The sequence below is a fragment of the Diplotaxodon limnothrissa genome, linkage group LG3 (genome assembly GCF_057381915.1).
Source record: "Diplotaxodon limnothrissa isolate DT_005_m linkage group LG3, D_limnothrissa_male_GT1.1, whole genome shotgun sequence".
Classification (NCBI taxonomy): Eukaryota; Metazoa; Chordata; class Actinopteri; order Cichliformes; family Cichlidae; genus Diplotaxodon; species Diplotaxodon limnothrissa.
Genome location: NC_140598.1, coordinates 59,588,638 through 59,607,069, shown reverse-complemented (window position 1 = coordinate 59,607,069; position 18,432 = coordinate 59,588,638). Strand labels below are relative to the sequence as shown.

The window sequence follows — 18,432 nt, the reverse complement described above, 5'->3', positions numbered from 1 at the left end:
GGGGGGTTGTGGGCTGGTCAAACCTGTTGAAGAAGTTGTTGAGTTCGTTTGCCTTCTCCACAGTCCCCCCCACTGTGCTTTTCTTGGTGTTGTGGCCTGTGATGGTTTTCACACCATTCCAGACCTCCCTCATATTGTTCCTCTCCAACTTCTGCTCCACCTTCCTCCTGTAGGTGTCCTTTGCTTCCCTCAGGCAGCGTTTCACCTCCCGCTGTGCTGCTTTCATCTCCTCCTTCACTTTGCTCCTGAAAGCCTTCTTCTTCATGTTGAGGACAGCTTTGACTTCCTGTGTTACCCACGGTTTGTTATTAGGATAACACCGTACCGTCTTAGCAGGGGCGACTGTGTCCACACAAAAGTTGAGGTAGTCTGTAAGACAGTGTGTCGCCCCCTCTATGTCCTCACCATGTGGGCTCAGGAGCACATCCCAGTCTGTGGTGTCATAGCAGTCTCTCAGAGCATCCTCCTTTTCTGGGGTCCATCTCCGGATGGAGCGCGTTGTGACAGGCTGCCTGTGGTGGTCAGCTGTTTACACTTAAACACTGCAAACAAGGTCTATATGGTAAAACAAAAACAAGAAGGCGACAGAAAGGCCCTCAGGAGTGAAATTAGATCAGTGAAACACAGAGTGGCAATCTCCACTGATCAGAAGAAGATAATCACATTACCAATCATCTTGCCTGTGAAGCAAACTGGATTATCTTCAGTTTGTATAATAACTGATAAGTGAACAGCATTTTGTAGAGCGTTTCATTGACACCATTATGAAGGAACAGAACAAAGTTTTCTTAGTTTGGAGCATGGAGTTCAGTTTGTTTATTAGTTTGTTTGTTAGGTTTTTTTCTTGGAAGAAAGAGAGACAGCAAGCGAAGGAGGGGGAGGGAGAGAGAGGGAGGGATTACCGGCTCCCCCAGTAGGCGGAGAAACGGGCGGGTACAAATACGCGCTCTGATCCTCTCTACGCGCTTAGTAGAGAACAAGGGGTAATCGGCTGTAAACTAAAAGCCAAACCGGGACTATACATTGTATTTTACAGGTAATTTTGATTTACTTCATCAACTTTTCTGCCACTCTGTAACTTCAGACCTGCCGTGTTATCGGCGGGAGTAGTGTTCAGCTCACAGCCGGAGAGACTGCCTCGTGTAGGAGCACATGACGCTAGGGATGGGTTTGATTTCATCATCTTAAAGGAAGATGGAATTATACGATATCACACAGTTTTTGGAGTTGTTATTGCTACCGGGTCGATTTTAACTTGTGTTCGGTGAAAGTTTCATAGACATTTACGGTGTACTTGTTTGAAGAGGTTTTATTTAATGACTGTTGAAGCGAACTGGAACAAACCGGTCAACTACTAAATTTCCGCTTTACACCCCTTTAATCTTAAAGCCATGTGTGTATTATGTTATATTAGACTGTCAGAGAGCTACTTGTTGGGGTTTTTTTGTTTGTTTTTTAACTAACAAATGTTCACTATCGTTTACTCGTGACATTTGTTTAAATCGTTTTCTTAATAAGTCTATGCTTGCTATTGTTATGCTCTTATTATGAAGGGTAGCTGCAGTATTTCCGTAACTCGAGGCTGACTGCTTAACGTAAGAAGTAGTAATTGTTTCATCAGACACCGGTGGAACATATGAGCATCTCAGGAATGGGTCTTCCGTTTATTTGAATGTATTTTTTTACAGCTGATATTTTTGTTGCTAGCGTTTTGAGTGGGTTTTGAAGTGTGACTGACATGAACTAGTTTGTTTGTTTGTAGTTTTTAATGAGCGCTTTGTAAGGAAAAACAAACAAGAGCTTGTGTCTATTTAAGTAGGGAACCGCACCGCCACTCCTGTTTAATTCCTACATAAAAACTGGGTTACCTTAATGAATCTAGTCGTTGCCTGTATGTCCTGTGTAGGGGGGGATGTGTTACATAAGGGTGGACAAAAGGCGAGGGGATGAGACTTGGCCGGTGCTGCCTTAAAAAAAAAAAACTCCTTTTGGTGGTCTTGTTTTTATTTAGCTCTTGGGTGTTAGCCAATGAGAGTGCTTTTGCAGATACAGTTATTAATTCATAATTTTCCTTTGTGCTCCACCTCCAGTTAAACCATGAATAAAGACACAGAGATCGACATGAAAGAAGTGGAGCTCAACGAGCTCGACCCAGAGAAGCAGCCCATGACGGGGGACGGTCAGGCTCCAGGCGGGGAGAAAAACGGCAGCGTCAAGCTGAAAGTTCCCGATGATGAGGTTACCTTCACCGGGCTGTCCAAAGAGGAGCTGATGAAGGTTGCTGGCACTCCAGGGTAAGAGCTGCAGCTAAGAGCTGTCTTCCTCTGTGGGCGTTAAAATAAGTGGACATTTTTACATTATTATTTTCTTCCACAGATGGGTGAGGACCCGCTGGGTTCTTCTCGTCCTCTTTTGGTTGGGCTGGATTGGTATGCTTGCTGGAGCCATTGTAATCATAGTCCAGGCTCCTCGCTGCAAGGCTATTCCTGAGATGAACTGGTGGAATGAAGGGCCTGTCTACCAGATCACTGACCTTGAAGCGTTCTCTGAAGGATTGAAAGGTAGACTATTTGTGGAGAGCTTATCAAGCTGATCAAGTGGTTTTATTCTTGCAAGTTTAAAAAAAAAAAAAGTTGGTTTTTTTTTTTTTTATTGCGCTGCCATGTTTATTCCCAAAATAAGAGTTGGAGGTTGCACTTAAAGTGCCCCAGTCTTGAGTTGGGTAACATGCTCTGACTTGCATGGATAACGTCTTGTGACCGTCTCTTGGCTTTCATTAATTCTCTGTGGCCTGTGTCAGCTGTCTAGATATCAAATTGCTGACTAGGCTGCCAAAGTCTGACTAAAGGTCTTAAGACCATTTAAAAGAAGAAGAAAAAAATGAACACGTCATCTGTTTCATATCTCTATTCAGATATGGCCAAGTTGAGCAGCTCTGGAATATATCAAGATGTCGTGATCTGTACATACCAAAAAAAATGTTTACTGCAGGCTTTTAAAAACGGGAAGGAAGAACAGTGCTTACTACTGTTCATAAAGTGAACTGGTGGGGAGCACTTGGTTTTAACAGGCTTTGGGTGGAATTCCAAAAACTCCATGTGACTCAGTTTTGTTCTCTTTATCAAAGCCACCCTTGTGCTCAGGCTTCACATGGGCAGCAGAGGGAGTGGCTGGGATCCTTCACATAGTCTTGCAAGCACTGCGGTGCTACAGTCTGAACTATCAACATGTGTCTAAAGCTGTCTGTCCTTTGTCCCTAACCTGCTCACACCCTGCTGCTTCTCACACCCTCGTTTTTCTGCCTTATGTGAAATTTACACTGACCCAGCATTTTATTTACTACCTTTTTTTTTTTTTTCTTTTTTTTTTTCTTTCAGGTGTTGAAGAAAAGTTGGATGACATTAACCAGCTAAAGGTGAAAAGCCTGGTAATCGGACCTCTTCATACTGTCCAGGCCGACCAGATGACTGGTCTGAACCTTCAAGAAATTAGTGCAGAGCTTGGAAAAGCTGAAGATCTCGACAGCTTGTTGAAGGCGGCCCACAAAAAGGGTACGTAATTGTCTGATTTCAGATCAGTTACTTGCTAAATCGTTCACACTAAAAGAGTAACTGGTGCTCTGTTCTTTCATTAAGAGTGGTTTCTATTTATTGCTGGATTCTGTATTCTTGAGGGCCAGATGTGAGCAAACATTGCTGTTTCTTTCAGGCATTTCTGTGGTGCTTGACCTGACTCCAAACTACAAAGGAAATCCTGTGTGGTTTGATAAAACAGACCTTACAGAAATAATGGAAAAAGTCAAGGTAAGCACACAGATTTAATTATTTGCAGTAAGAAGGCATATTAAGCAACATCACTATCTTTACATGTGATAAACAAATGGCACATTTTTGACTTTTTGCCCCATGGACAGATGATTAAATTGGACATTATATACTGTGGTGTAGATTCGGGTCTTGCTGCCACTGTAGTTAATTTGAATCTGTTCTCTTCCAGACTGCAGCTGAGTTCTGGCTGAGTAAGGGTGTTGATGGCATCAAGATATCTGACCTTGGCATTGCCTCCATCAGTCCTGAATGGGCCAAACTGCGGATGGCGGTCCAGGGAAATGGCACTGATGACACCAAGAAGAGGTTTGTGTGGCTGCTATGTTCTGACCTTTGATTCAGCACAAGTAAACAATGTTGACCACTAAACGGGGTATTTTATTTTAGATTCTTAACTTTAGCTATTATCCACACAGATAACAAAGTTGTAGGGCTTATCTGTCCTGGAAAAGTCATTTTAAAAGCATCAGTAAAATATCAGGTACAGGATACTTTGTTCTGAGAGAACATGGACATGAAAAATAGTCCCATCAACATTCAAGGAAGTGTTTCAAGATGTATAACAAGTACAAGTTCTAGACTGACCTGATCCTGTTCTCTTTTCTTTAGGGCTCTGATGGGTGTGGTCAACAATATTTCAGCTAATGAGGTGTCTCAGCTAGTCAATGTCTCTGGTGTCGATCTAATCTTGTCTGACCTGCTCAGTAGAAACACGGAAGGTAGGCTGCTACTGTTTGCATAGTAGTGATTATTATTATTATTATCAGTGACAATAATCCTAAGTAAATGTCAAAAAGGTGCATTGTAGATGATTATGGTACCTGAATATCCGCAGGTAAAGAGCGCATTGAGGTCCTGAAGACCCTCCACTCTGAGCAGAGAAAAATAGGCTGGGGTCTCGGTGCTGCTCAGAAGGACCATCTGTCTAAACGGGCAACGACTTGGGGCCTAATTCGTCTCTACCAGCTTCTGCTCTTCACCTTGCCTGGAACCCCTGTGTTTACCTACGGAGATGAAATTGGCCTTCAGGCAAATCAGATGAGCAACAAAGCAAACCAGACCAGAGAAGCTCCGAAGATGGTTTGGAATGTAGAGAAGGAAGAAACTGACGGTGCTAAGGTAAGTGTGGGTGTGTTCAGTCTGTCACTGATCAAGCGTTTGTTTGCTTTAAGTGCAGTAAAGCATTTTCTTGAATTTCATTTACAGTCTAACCATACTGAATACGCTGAAATAAGGAAGTGGTTCAGATCCCTCAGTGACCTGCGAGGCAAAGAGCGCTCCCTCCTGCACGGCGACTACTATGGTCTCTACAGCTCTGCCAAGTCTCTCTCTTTCCTTCGTGTGTGGGATCAGAGCGAGAGATACATAACAGCTGTAAACTGGGGAGATGGTCTCGAGGAGCTGAAATTAAATCTGGAACCCACAGGCAAGTTACAGTTCAACGGACATGTCTACTGACGATATCTAGCAATATCTATTAACTCTGCTATTTATTTTAAACTTGACGACCTTTGTTTGTGCAGAGGGGGTAGAGCTACCAGAAACGGCCAAGGTGAAGCTGTCAACTGACCAAGACTTTGAGGTGGACTCGACTGTAAACCTGAAAGACCTCAAGCTCAACGCCGGACAAGCACTGCTTCTGCAGTTCCCCTACACGGGCTAAAGATGGCGCCAAAGGATAGGAAAGCTGCATACTGATTAGTGTTGCTCTTAATGCAGTTTCTGAATACATTCTTATGGATTAAAACTGCATTAAGTAGATACATTTCAGTCTGACAGAACATAAATTTAGTGGGTTAAATGAAACATGCAGTTTAAAAATGTTTAAAACATTAGCTAGTGCAATAACACTACATTGTTCAAATGTGTGAAAGACATTCCATTCCTGGTTCTTTGAGCATTTTTCTTAAAGGTTGTGCTGTTTATGGTTTTTAGAAATCTTACATTTTCCTTTTTAGTGACTTTATGAATTTTTGGGGGAGAGTTTTTGTAACTCGCACAGGAAAAAGAAGTAAAGTTTGGATGCATGATGTTCGAGTCTGTCAAGTGAAAAGAATAAACGGCGTTCTGCTCAACCGCATATTCGTGTTTTTGTGTTTGTCTGCAAGGCGCCTTTAAGAGTTGTGTTTACGCTGATAATATCACATAAGCTGTTGACGGTGTTTATGCAGGAGATAATATCAAATGAGATGTTCATTGTTTTCACTGCATTACAGGTGTGTATGTGTGAAAGTGTGTCACAGATGTGAACGGAGGAAGTGTTTATTTTATCAGCGCCTTGAGATGGGTTTTTATAGACGCAGCAGACACACCTAGGAGTCTCACTAAAGGGGTCACACACCTGTCCATGGCTCTCTTAAAGTAACTATGGACAAAATCCTCTACATTACAGTACACACAGCTTCACATGTGGCAGGCAGATGAAATAACTGGCAGAAATTCAGCAACAAAGAGTTCCTAGTACAGCATGTTTCACGATGGGCTTTGAAATTCATCTTCTAAATAAAGTGGCTTTATGAGCCATTATCTTCCTGATAAATGAATCAGCGATTGATAAAATCAGCTAGACAAATGAGTAGTTGGTTACAAATGTCTACTGTCTGTACGTGCCCCACAGTTATAAACTTATGAAGTCTCATGTAAGTTTAGAGGGGGAAAAAAGTTATAAGTGACTTTTTTTTTTTTTTTTAAAGGAACATTTAAGTTATTTCGCTAGAGACTGTAATTCCAAATTCACGAGGCTCATGTTTAGACGGCTTCAATGGGATGAACTTTTTCTTTTCTTTTTTTTGCCCGACCAAATATCAAGTTTAAGCATTGACCTGTCTGATTAGGAAGAATATGTAATATTTATATATTTGTTACCCATTTAATTTATTGATCTTCAACAACAGTCTGTGGTTTCGCCATTTACACTGACATTCATCGTTTGCCTTTTTTTAAAACCACGTTTTCTTGTTACTTGTATATAAAAATATATAACAGCTATAATTAATCCCTTAACTCTGCAGTGTACGATCTGATGTCAGTCCTGAAACCTCCCAAATAGAAAATGTAGGTTTTTTAAAAATTGAAATACAAGAATTAATTATAAAGAGGATTTCATCAGCCAACACAATAGCACATAAAAACAGCTACTATTACTACTAAGCACTGTACTCATGTACACTTATATATATGCACATCTGTGAATATGTTGCTGATAAATGGCAGCGATGTAGCTCAGAGCTTTTATACCAATGATACCAATTTATATCCCGACATGTAGTTAATGTATGAGTACAATGATGTTCTACAATTTCATACATTATATTACTATCTTATTAATACAAACATCTTTTTGTTTGAATATATATTTTACTCTAGTTAACATTTAATTGAATTAATACTATACAATACATATTCATGTCTGTTTCATTTTGTTGCATTAACATATTTTGTTGAATAACCAGTAACTGTGACTGTATGATATGTGAGGTGGGTAAAGACTGCAACATTTGTCTCCACAATGGAGTAAATTAAAAACTTTAAATTAGTACAAATGAATCAAAATGACCTTAAAGTGGTGGCGCTTTTAGTCCAGCACTTAAATGAATGCATAGCTCTATATTGCCGATTATACCTCCGTGCTATAGTTTGAGCAGCAAACTTGAGCCGTTGACGTTTTCTTCTACTCGAATATTTCTCCATAAGGGGTTTTGCTCGTAACTAATTTTACACCAAAACAATGTTGATTCTGTAATGATCCATCTGAAAAACAACAATCACTTTCATATTCTTAAAATCGTCCTATAAATATCACTTTTATCTTAGTTAGAATCATCATAATCCATTGTATGTACGTAATTTTGATCCTTCAGATAGTTACTGAAGCTATTTTAAGATTCAGAGGGGGGGGAAAAAAGTCTAGTTTTTGATGTTCAATCATGTTTTGCATTTATCTTTGGGACTGTCAAAATGCTGTGCTTGGTACAAAATCCACATTTGAAAAGCTCAAAATGATGCAGGCTAACTGCACACACTGGCAGTCTGGCTTTCTTTGATATACTGAAAAGCATGAAAAGTGTGCTTTATGAATGGAGAAGCCTTGCTTTGTAATACAATGCCATAAAACGTGTCAATTTCTCATTTAAAAACACTGCTTTAAGCCCACTCTTTTGATAAAAATGTCAAACAATTCCTCTGACACGTGAAACTAAACTCAGTAGAGTTTCGGGGTCTTGATACAATACAGGGCCGCCGTGCTGTGGTATCACAGGGGAGGTTTGAAGATGATGATACCGGGAATCAGAGCCCGTGTCGCACCTATGCTTGCACCCCACGCCGCTGCGAAACCAAACCACCGCCATGCACACTCATGACTGACTCTCAGTCTGAGTCTGACAGATACAGATGCACCTTTTACATCACAGTGTCATGAAGATACATGACCTTTCTTCAGCTTTCATGGAACACTGCAGCTAGTGAAATACAGTACTGTAATTTAGTTAGAGTGGAAAGCCAGAAAGCAAAGTGAGTACAAGATATTCTCGTTTCACACAGCAATTACAAAGCCAGTCGCTAATTTATACTAATGAACAATTGAATACACCTCTTGTTTTGGTAATATTCATTCGTATATACAAGAGGATTTATTGCCTAGATATACACACGTTTTAAACTTGTTCCCAGTAAAGACTTTGTGTAAAACAAAGGTGTAAAACTCCTTTTAGTTCATGGGACACATACAGCCCCATTTCACCTGTAAAATCAATACATCACAAACGCCCCTCCAAAATTTCCAATGACTTCAGGTGTAAAGACGTAGATTCTTTAACTCCGACTTGTCCATCGCCAAGATTTTAAAAAGGTATTAAATAATTTTTCTCATTTAATGACCATTTATGAAATGATCCACTGCCTCTCATTTAATGATCACTGAAGATATCTTCAGGGTTTTAAACTGATTTTCAACACACTGATTCTACCATCAACACATACGCATCACAGGTCACAGTGGAAAGATGCAGAACCGTCACACCTATAGATTTTGTAGATAAAGAATACTGGTATTTCACACCTTTATGATTCATCTTATTCTGACCTAAAAATAGTAGTAATTTTCCAAAGGTTTTAACTGGTATTAATGAGCCTGGACAGCATTTTTTAAAGCCATCCAGTGAGCTGAATATGATCTTTTGGCAGGTAGTTCTGGCCCTCTGGCCACAAGTTTCACACTGCTGTTGTAATCACTTTCACTCCATACTTACAGTGAGCCAGGTCACCATATCACCATATATTAGTATAGGAGCAAGAATTTTATTAGAATACAGTAAACTTGTTACATAGTTTAATGCATTTGTTAACACTTTATAAATATTTGGTACTATTCACCCTGGAGAAGTGAAGTCTTAATTTATTTATGGTAGCTATAGATACAGTGTGTGAAAAATAACGCTTAGTAAAGTACAAAAACATCCACTCACCAGCCATTTGATTAGTTAGTAGAGTTCGGTAGGAGGGGTTGGACGCCTATTTACCTTCAGACTTGTTTTAATTCTTCATGTCACAGATTAAAAAGGGTGCTGCAAAATTCCCTCTGAGATTTGTCTGTTGTACATCCATGATACTCAACTCCCGTTCCACCAAAAGATGCTCTACTGGATCCAGTTACAGGAGTGTCACGTGGTGTGGTCTTCCGCTGCTGTAGCCCGTTAGCTTTATGTGCTGCTTGACCAGAGATGCCCTTCTGTAAGGATTGTTGCCTTCATGTCACCTCAAAGCAATTTGGCTATTCTCCTCTGACCTCTGACATCAACCAGATAGTCTCACCCAGAGAACTGCCGCTCATTGATATTTTCTCTTTTTTTTTTTAGCGCATCCTCTGTAAACCCTAGAGATGGTTGTGTGGGAAAATCCCAGTACATCAGCAGTTTCTGAAATACTCAGATCAACCTGTCTTGCACCAATAACTACATCACGTTTAAAGTCATTAAATCACTTTTCTCAGCTTGAACGTGTCTTGAACGTGTCTGCGGGCATAACTGCACTTGGTGTGAGTGGCTGATAAGATTTATTTTTTAAGGAGGAATTGTACATAACGAAGTGGCCGGTGAGTGTGTTGTGCATTGTCTTTATTTAGATAAACAGATAAAAACACTGATACCAAACCTATTTCTACAGCAAGCCAGAAGCTAAAGCCAGAAGCTAAAGCCAGAAGCTAAATAACTTCAAGTTAACTTAAGCTTAAAACAAAAGTTAAAAATCTCTGTTAAGCTAACAAAGCTCACACAGAACATTTTTTTTCCATTAATAAATACTCTGAGTTTCTCTCCTATTCACTGTTTTTTATCCTTTCCCTTTCTTGTCTTTTTTCTTCTCTGAGTCAGATTTTATGCCAGCCCTACCTCTCCTGCTAACACCGTTCCCCACTGTGCGGCCTTGAAGCCCGAACAAGGTACGTTCAAGTCAAAAAATATCTAAATATACATTTCTCTTGGAATTGGTAAAAACTTCTTAAAGAAATGTGTGTTCACCCTTTTTTGTTGTGAGACAGAGAACTTTAATACAAACAACAAATAGGTCCGAAAAAATAAATAAAAAAAATGCTAGCTTGACTTATTGCCGAGGTAACAAACTAGCTTGCAGCACCTTAGCTAATTAAAATGCTGCATCATCACGGTCTAATTTATCTTATGGCGATATGAACATATTTAGGCGGGTTTTGAATGTCAATCCAAGCTTTATTAGTTTTTTTTAGCTGATATTTTATCCTATTAATGACAGAAAGATGATTCGCCTTTTTCAAAATGCTTGTAATAAGGCAAAATTACATAATAAGTTCATAATTAAATTGCCATTTATGAGCAACATTACTGATTCCAGGCTTCAATTGTTTCAAATCAGTTTCACAGAAGTAAAGTTTATTAGCCAGGCTATAATTGCACTACTAGGTTCACCTGCAAATCAATTTTGTGTATTTATTAAAGCACTTTTATTGACGTTGTTAGCTTTAGAGGCGCCAATAAGTAGAATTTAGTTCCCTAAGATCTAGCTGCTGCTCCGTGTTCCCGTACTCACTCACTGCTGGCTGCAGACGGCCCATTCATCATAAATGTATGAGAGTTGTTGTGATCTTCTCAGTTAACTGATGGCAAGAGAACAAACAAGCATGTTTCCTCTAATGTATTTAACTTTCCCTTTCGCTTAAACTGAACACCACACCAACATTGATTTTAACTTCCTTGTCTGAGAAAACAAGAGAAACACCATATATTCTGTTGTAATGGCAAATACTTTGACCATACACAGATCGGACCTGGACTCTCTACCAGACTGCAGTATTTAAAAGCTGATTATTCAGTGCATTTGGGTTTCTCTGGGGTCCTGCTTGTGTTTTAGGGTGTGTGTGTTTGGGTGTGTGGCCCTTTAAAAACAAACAGACCAAAAGAAGACCATAAGAAAAAATGAGGGATGAGAGAGGAGAAAAAACACCCACTCAAACTGAAAGTGTGCATATGTATGCATGTATATGTATGTGTGTGTGTGTGAGGTTAAAGCCACACGCCGGGGTGTTTTTTCTTCTCTTTCCAGCATCACTATGACACAGCTCGTAATACACACACACACAGAAATGCATGCACACATACACACACACACATACACGCACGGTGGCGTTATGACAAGGTTGATCAAAGACTGAAAGAGCGACAGGCCGATCATCTTTGGTGAAACTACGTTTCTCTCGCTCACCGTGTCACTCTCCACCCCTTTTCTCACACACATGTCTACCTACCAGCAGACCATACACACATGCATTTCACTGCCACTGGGACAGCTCTCCTCGTGATGACAACTTAACAGGTAAAAAGACGGTTTTTGTTCTAATTTCAGTGTTTTTGTTTCTTTAAACAAAGCACTGTGGGGCAGGACTGTTTTTCAGAATACATTTAGAGAAGATTTAACGGTAAAACCCTGGGTCCCAGCATTAGCACAGTTAGCATACTCACACAGAAATGAAACACACCTGTCCTGTCCAGTCTTAGCTATCATCATTTACCAGTTAATTTAAATTCAGCAAAATTTAAATTCAAGGTGGACTTTTTTTCTTTCTTTTTTTTAAACGATTAGATATTTGTAGATTATGTCTAATCTAGTTCAGTCTAAATTCAAACATACAACATTTATCCATGAAGAATAGGATATATATTCGCAGGAATATGCATTTTATACATTATAAAAGCTGCAAGTCAGTATTAGAAGTGATTCATAATATGTTTGTACAGCTCTTAAACTTTGAGTAATGACCTAAATATGCAGGCGCGTCTCCTCCTTTCGCATTACTTGGACTGTTTTAATAAAAGCATCACTTTTATGCTTCCACTTAATCTCCTGAAAGTCTGACTGGTAGGTTCTGCGTGCATTAAATGTTTTGAGCAGCTGAAAAAGTAACTAGAAAATTCTTTTCTTCTTTTATTTTTTTTCTTTTTATATTTTTCAAGTGACAAACTGCACACTGCTAAGTCTCAACATTACTTGTAGCATTTCAGTGTTGTTAGCCACAACATGTTGGTGTTTACACCAAACATGCTCTTATAGAGAGAGGCTTAAAACCACAAGCTTGACTTTGTTCATTGTGAACATTGTTAAGATGAAATCTGGGCCTCTGCTTATCGCTGACCAGTTACATATAAAGTTGTTGTAGTGTAGGTATTAGCCAGACAAACAGCTGCGTGTATTATGAAGTATTTATTGAATGTGGCATTGTGGGGTAACGGTGTGAAACGGCTCTTAGTCAGCTTTTAATGTTTCGACGATATTTGTTGAAGCCGTTAACATCGAGGTGTTGGAACTTTTGGATTCTGTACTTTTCTGTTTTAAGAATATTTCGGCGATGTTAATCGTCTCCCAGTTGATTTAAATGAGGTGGACCAAACTTTAGATGAAGAGTTTTCCTTGTTGTTGCTATTTTTGTCTTCCTCCGCTTTTGTGACCTTCTTTGACATCTGCAGACAGAACGGGGGCAACAACTGCCTCTTGTGTTGTTTTTTTTAAAGTTAGGAAGTAAGGCTTCAGCGCCTGTGGCAATGATTAAAAAACATATATACAGAACTTTTTTAAATGCTCGGCTTTAAAACCCGTAGTTGAGAAACCACAATTAAGTAAAGTTATTATCTTTAAATGACTTAATTAACATTACTCTGGCCTTTTACACTCTTTCTAGAAGAGGAGGTGAAATGAGGAAGCCAAAGAAGCTGCAGTACATGCTACTTTCACCCACAGACATAAGGTGTAAAAGGCAAGGACGATTTCCAGAAAAATTCTATCATTTGTTCATATAAGTTCAGGCCACGGTAGGTATTCAAAGCTACCGAGTGAAGTAAAAGACAAAACGAAATTATTGCGCAAGAATACACCGCCGCCGCGTTTAAATGCAGTAAAGTCGCAGACTTTAAAGTCTTATCGTACTCTGTCAACTTTAAGCATTTCGATGCATTCTTACCCCAGTCGGCTTTGCAAAAAGAGCTCATGTCGGGCCTGTGAGTGAACACTGACATTCAATCTTGCAGCACATTTTAGATATGCTCAGTCTTGGCCTCTGCCCTCCACTTACTCTTGACACTGACTTTTTAAATCAGGGAGCGTAGGGTTTTTTTGCTTTGTCGATTTCCCCTTCAAGTATCAAACGCTTTCCAATACTTGCTGCAGAGTCACCTTCCTGAAGCACCACGCTGCTGCTGCACAACTCCGGGTAGGAGCGTGTTGCGTGTTTTTAGTGCGTCTGCCGTAGATTTTAGTCGAACAACCAAAAAGCCCAAATTTGGTTCAGTGACTGAATTTTCTTTCACTTTATTTCCCACACGTGTTCTTACCTGCCATGTGATGTTTTTTTCGACAGCGGTTTTCACTTTGCCATAAAGCTGTGGCAGGTGAAGCATCCGGAAGGCAGTTTTTGTAAGTACAGTGTCTCCCTTCTCAACCATGGAAACCTGTATCTCCCTCTCAGTTGTTGCGGTGGCCTCTCTTACAGTCTGCCTCGCAGGATAACTTGGCCTCCGGAAGATTTGCACTTCGCCCTAACAGTTGATTTTACGGAGTCTGATAATCATCACCCATTTTCACATTTCCATATCCTGATTGGTACTTTGTTCAAAGTAACGTATTTGTAAATTGCTGTGACTCAGGGTGGGCTGGGTCATCTGCTGATCAGAAGCTTTGTGGGTCAATCGCTGACTTCTCCAGTTCAAACCCTGAAATTTGCAAGATATAGAACCCTAAACTTCGATTGCGAGTACTCATAGTTAAAAAGCGCTTAAAGGCACAGATTAATGTGATATGTGAATTTATATGGGTGAAAACACGATACGTTTGTATCAGTCCAGCTACCAGATTCATTCTTCTTTAGCTGCAAACCTGCTGCAGGAATTACGATAAAGGTGGCGAATACTACAATTCATTATTTTGTTTTATACTAGAAAATAATGTGAATGTGGCCCATTTGGAGAGACTTGTTTTCACCTTGAGTATTTTCTTACAATTTGTTGCGAAAAATTCTAAATTTTTTGCATTAATTTCGTAAAAAAACAAAAGAATAAGACGTGAAAGATTCTGGGCGCCCAAATATTTCTCTCTCATTTAGAGCTGTGTTTTTTGCTCTGCTGCTGTTTCTTGGGTGTTATTGTATTCATACAGACATCAAAGTCACTGTGTAGCGTAAAACAGGTGTTAGGAATGCTAAAGAGGTGCACAATGAGGATAACAAACAAATAAATTCATCATTTAAGAACAAAGAAACACATCAATACAATTAGCAGCAGAGAGAACATAGGTAGATGCAAGCACAAGGTGCTTTTACTCTCTCATAGTTGATGCTATCTAATATGAATGCACCAGTTACTGCCTAACCACTGCTTGTGACCAGTTTCCAGTGGCCTAGCTGATAATCATCTACAGTTCTTCTCATCGGAGGTACTGTGTGGTTGCACTCATATCCTTTAGTACATAAGGGCACCTTTTTAAGTAGTGGATGACATGATACTCTTAACACCTTTTAAAAATCCTTATGAGCTGTAATTTGTTTCCTCTTAACTGTGTCACAGAAAAGTTTTAAAATTCTTTGTCCACTAGGTTATAGTGTAATATATTACATAGAAAACTGATGATAATGTCAGTGTAATTTGTTTTATTGTGATTGTTTAAAAAAAAATCTTTTAATATTGTTACATAGTACCACTTTCTTTAATGAAAGCTTAGTTATACTAGGTTATCTTAATGATAATAGTAGATTTAGCACGGGTAAATTAAGGACATTTTATTAAGCATTTCTAGAACTGCAAATCAAAGCCCATTATGAGTTTGATATCTTCAGAGCTCTGTGACAGCTTTCCGCCCTATCCTGAAGGGTAGTTTATAGGAACTGGGCTATACTGGATATTAAAATGCAACCTACACCCATTTCTCCGAGGTATATATTTCAGTCGCATCAGATTTGGTAAAGTTGCAATTTTGTTTGTGGGGGTTCAGTAAGATTAATGTTGAGTCACTGGTAATGTACGAGTTCGGTTAGCCGATGTAAAAGTGTCAGTTTTGTCTTTCTTTTTGGTTTAGTGTTTCAGCTCTCGCTATTACCTGCGATTAGGAAACTGAAGCCGTTTTCACACACAAACTTTTCTAGAGAATTGCAAAATGTTCCGCCTGCGTTGAACGATCGGACATTCAGCTGCAAAACCCGTGCGGTATCTAATGGCTCCGATTTGAGAATAGCTCTGGTGAATTTACAGCTGTTGATGGGTGGTCCCGTGTCCTGCAGTCCGCACGGTCAACAGCAATGTTCGGCTGGGGGGTACATTTGAGAAGAAAGAAGAAAAAAATAATAATAATTTGGACAGCGTCCCTACTTGACCTTCACATTTTCAGCGGTTGTTGTGCGACTTCAGCGTTACTGGTTTTCCAGATTTTCCCGAGAATCGACTATCCACAGATTCCAGCTTTTTAAAATTGACAGTACATTTGTAAAGCTGTACATATAAAAATAAAAAAATTAAATTAAAAAAAACCATTTTTTTAAATGTGCATATGTGAAGACTATGGCTTCCGGTCTAGATCTGGCCTATTGCAAATTTTGATTTGGTCCACATTTGAATTTATGCTTTTTGGCCTGCCTACCTATAGCTGTAACAAATCGGTCTCCACTGCACCTGAAAGCTTACAAACCGGCTGACAAGTTCACGTTAAAGGGCGACAACATTAAGAGAGGTTAGAAATTGAATACTTACCTACGGAGCATCCATTGGCCGATGACGCGTCGATCTCTCTGGCCCAAATCTTGATGGAGCTGTAGAGGCTTCATCGATCAAAGATCTTTGACTTTTAATGAAATTTCCCACACAGCTTGTCACGGTTAGGCTTGTGAAACCAGCGGTGTGAGACTCGAATATCCAAGAACAAAACTAAAGATTCCTTATTTCACTTTAAGTATTTGATTTTAAATGCCATGTACTTAGCAGGAATAACAAGGCTTGTGAAACAGGTCGCTTCCTTGCACAACTGTATTCAGACTTTATTATTTTGATTGACTATGGTAGGTAAGCAGGTTATTTGATGATGTAAGATGGCCATGATGAGACATGCAATCCACAGTTAATCCAAGCCTGTCAAGAAACACTGTCTGTGACTGTGAAACTGTTTGCTTTCACTACTTAAGTTAGAAGTTAAGGGGATAAATTCTTGTATGTTCTGCATTACGTCGATTCTTCTGCTACAGCATCAGTTGACCCCTGTGACCTTCATGCAAATGGATGTAATTTAAAACGGAGAGCTTTGCAGCTGTGTGCTAAATAGGTTTGAGTCATGATTGTTACTAGCTATGATAGTGTAGCTGGTCTCATTTTTTTACCCGGTGACTCGTGTGTGTGTGTGTGTGTCATGTAGTCCCGGAGACATCGTCTGTAACAGGAACTACCACAAAGTGAGTACTTTCGCAGGTGTCTGTGCATCTTGATATTGATATTTTGTCAACGATATAGTGTCACAGCAGTGCAAAATGAAGTTACTAAACTTTACAGGTATGCAGCTGAGCTCCTTGCTGAAGCTGGATGTAGTTCAACTCGAGAATACTGAGGACTTGTGTGGCAAAAGTAGTAAATACCACTGATTACTGGCCCAGAAAGCCAAGGTGTTAACAGAAGTTGCAGCTTGTGTTACTAAATGGCTTCTTATTGGAGATTTTATCCAATATCCATGCGTGGGGATAAGACTTTAAATGATTATATTATTTGGATCAAATTAAAGCTCCACATTTAAATATCTATTCACCAGCTCGGCCTTCAGCGAGCATGACCGTAACGTTGTCGTCTGCCTGCACCTATGTACATAAAACATCATGCAGCAGAAAACTCGACGGTTTGAAAAATCTTTCATCATATTCAAACAGGTTTCATGACTTCTGCAGCTTCTGAAAGGCCGAAACAATCTAATGGGAGATTTCTCAACAGTTTTAGGCAGTGTTAGTTTATTAGAGCTCTCCATTAATAAAAAATATTTTCATTTAAACGTTTTTAAATGAAAATAACTTGTCACTTTTATACCAGGCTAAAACCTTTTGCGCTTTCTTTTAAGTCGTTAACTTGTGAAGAAGACGAAGAATCACAAATTTTACATGAAAGAGGTCTGTAGCACCTCGAGTACATTTGCACGCAGCGGGGTCTCTGAACATTTTCTCTTCTGCCCTGTGATCTTGTTTTTAAGTAATAAGCTTCTTTTTTTCCCCTAGTTTGGGGAATGACTAACACACGAAGAGGAAAATATGCCATATTTCCAGCCTTAGAGGTTTTTGCATGAAATACATCAGTTTTCAGTGTAGTGGTTTTAGAACTTTCCTTCCACTCGCTTTACATTTCAACCAAAGCTGTAGACGTCTGGTGTTTCTGCATTCGTATTGTGAGAATAAACATAGTTGCACATATAAATCACTGGTTAGGACCCCAAAGATAGAGCGTCACTGCGCTGGTTCTTAAGTGTGCAACTAATACTTTAAAAATAACAACTTTCTGTCAACACTTCAGCTTTTTGTTATAAGAGTCTAATGTAGGTTTGACATTGTTGTCGATGCGGTGTGTTTCTAAATTGTTAATGAAAGGGAAGCTCTCGACTTACACTTTCTGTACAGAAAATATCTTCTGGTTATTCCGAGACGCTCTCTGCGCATCTTATTATATACTTTAATAAAGGAACGCGTTCCTGTTTTGAAAAACAATCTGTCTCACCTGCTAGTTGTATGCTGAGCAGTTTGGTAGCAGTTTCATTATATACACTGTATGACTTTTTAGGCGATGTTAGATTTTGTCGTAGTAGCACAGAAGATCGACAAGGTTAGTGAGAGGCGCTGTTCAAACGGCATTTTTTTTTGTGAAATTGTCTGCTTCGTGTTTGTTTCAAGTTCTCTAATCCATTACGTTCCTCTCTTCCCGCTAGTCATCGCTCTTTTTTTTTTATAAGTGACGGAAGACAGACAGAGATACGACTCGGAGAGAAAACACGAGAAAAAAAAAGTCCAGAAGTGCTCGACTCTTTCCCCCTCCTCTGCTCCCGCAGGTTTTCAGGGTGAATTCAAGAGAAAACTAGAGAA

At 39.5% G+C, this 18,432-nt stretch overlaps 1 protein-coding gene across 1 annotated transcript; it reads left to right on the top strand.

The window, feature by feature from the left end:
• Positions 1 to 973: 973 nt before the first annotated feature.
• Positions 974 to 5,901, top strand: slc3a2a (solute carrier family 3 member 2a). The gene is made up of 10 exons (XM_085349664.1): positions 974 to 1,036; positions 2,091 to 2,294; positions 2,377 to 2,561; positions 3,378 to 3,551; positions 3,709 to 3,803; positions 3,997 to 4,133; positions 4,437 to 4,546; positions 4,663 to 4,946; positions 5,034 to 5,253; positions 5,351 to 5,901. The coding sequence occupies exons 2-10, from the start codon at positions 2,098 to 2,100 to the stop codon at positions 5,488 to 5,490; spliced, it is 1,542 nt and encodes a 513-aa protein (XP_085205790.1). The 5' UTR covers positions 974 to 1,036; positions 2,091 to 2,097; the 3' UTR covers positions 5,491 to 5,901.
• Positions 5,902 to 18,432: the final 12,531 nt, after the last annotated feature.